A 997-nucleotide genomic window follows, 5' to 3' on the forward strand; every position below is an offset into this window, starting at 1 on the left:
ACGTCCTCTTGGGACAGAAAGATGGGGGTGTCACCATGGGGAAGGTGGGCAGGCACCCCCTCACACCCAGGGACACCAGGGCGGCGGGGAGAGCACCTCCTCATGGGACAGGAAGAGCTGGGGGGCAGCAAGGGGGTCCCCAGGCCGTCCCAGGGTAACCCCCAAGGCAGCAGGGGTGGAGAAGGCCCCTGTCCCACTCCTCGCTCACTCACGGAGCTCGTCGAAGTGAGTTTCAATCCCGTCTGGTCCCGGCACCGAGCAGACAAGACGGGCCTTCAGGAAGGTGCTCCACTTGTTCACAAGGCAGCAGTGGCCTCCGTCGTCGTTCTGCAACAGAGGGACCCCCACACTCAGCCCTGCCTGCCCCCCCTGCCCGCTCCCTGCCCACTGCTCCACCTACCAGGCAGATGCGCCCGATGCGGGAATAGACCCCAGGGCTCAGCGGAGCGTCGGCCGACTTCTCTCGGAAGAAGAAGTAGAGCTTGTCGTCGTTCCTCTCGCTGCTGTCGGGGATGAGCTGGGCACGGACGAAAGCTGGGTCTGAAACAGCATGGCACAGCACCGTCAGCCCAGAGGCACCCCCTGCCCTGTGCCACAGCAGGATACTGAGCCCCCCTCTCCGCCGGCATCACCCCGCTCCTGGAAAAGCACTGCCGTGGTTGCAGGGTGAGAGCTGGATCTGGACCAGAGCTGCAGAGATGGGCTGAGGAACTGGGACTCTCTGGTGGCTGCGGGAGGGGCTCGGAGCATGCCTGCACTCACCCTGAAACCTGGTCCCTGGGAACATCCGTGAGCTACACACAGAGGAGAACTCCAGCAGCAATGTGAGCAGAGCGGTGGGAACTGGTCTTCCCCCCCAGGGAGGAACCACACAGACTGGAAGCCTCTCAGGAAGCTTCTCCCTGCCATCCATCAGCCGGTGCCCAGCCTGCGCTGACAGCTCCCCCTCTTCGGGTTACCGCCCCGCCGGCTCCCCCGCCCGGCAGGATCATCCCAT

At 64.8% G+C, this 997-nt stretch overlaps 1 protein-coding gene across 1 annotated transcript in view; it reads right to left on the bottom strand.

Annotated features, from left to right (window-relative positions):
• SEMA3F (sema domain, immunoglobulin domain (Ig), short basic domain, secreted, (semaphorin) 3F) overlaps positions 1 to 997 on the bottom strand; it is a gene marked incomplete at its 3' end in the record, with an annotated part of 5443 nt that overhangs the window by 3249 nt on the left and 1197 nt on the right. Inside the window, 2 exon segments of the mRNA XM_010139438.1 lie at positions 146 to 327; positions 401 to 540. Coding sequence (XP_010137740.1) covers positions 146 to 327; positions 401 to 540 — 322 coding nt within the window.

Source organism: Buceros rhinoceros, unplaced genomic scaffold, assembly GCF_000710305.1.
Source record: "Buceros rhinoceros silvestris isolate BGI_N320 unplaced genomic scaffold, ASM71030v1 scaffold25877, whole genome shotgun sequence".
NCBI classification, from domain to species: Eukaryota; Metazoa; Chordata; class Aves; order Bucerotiformes; family Bucerotidae; genus Buceros; species Buceros rhinoceros.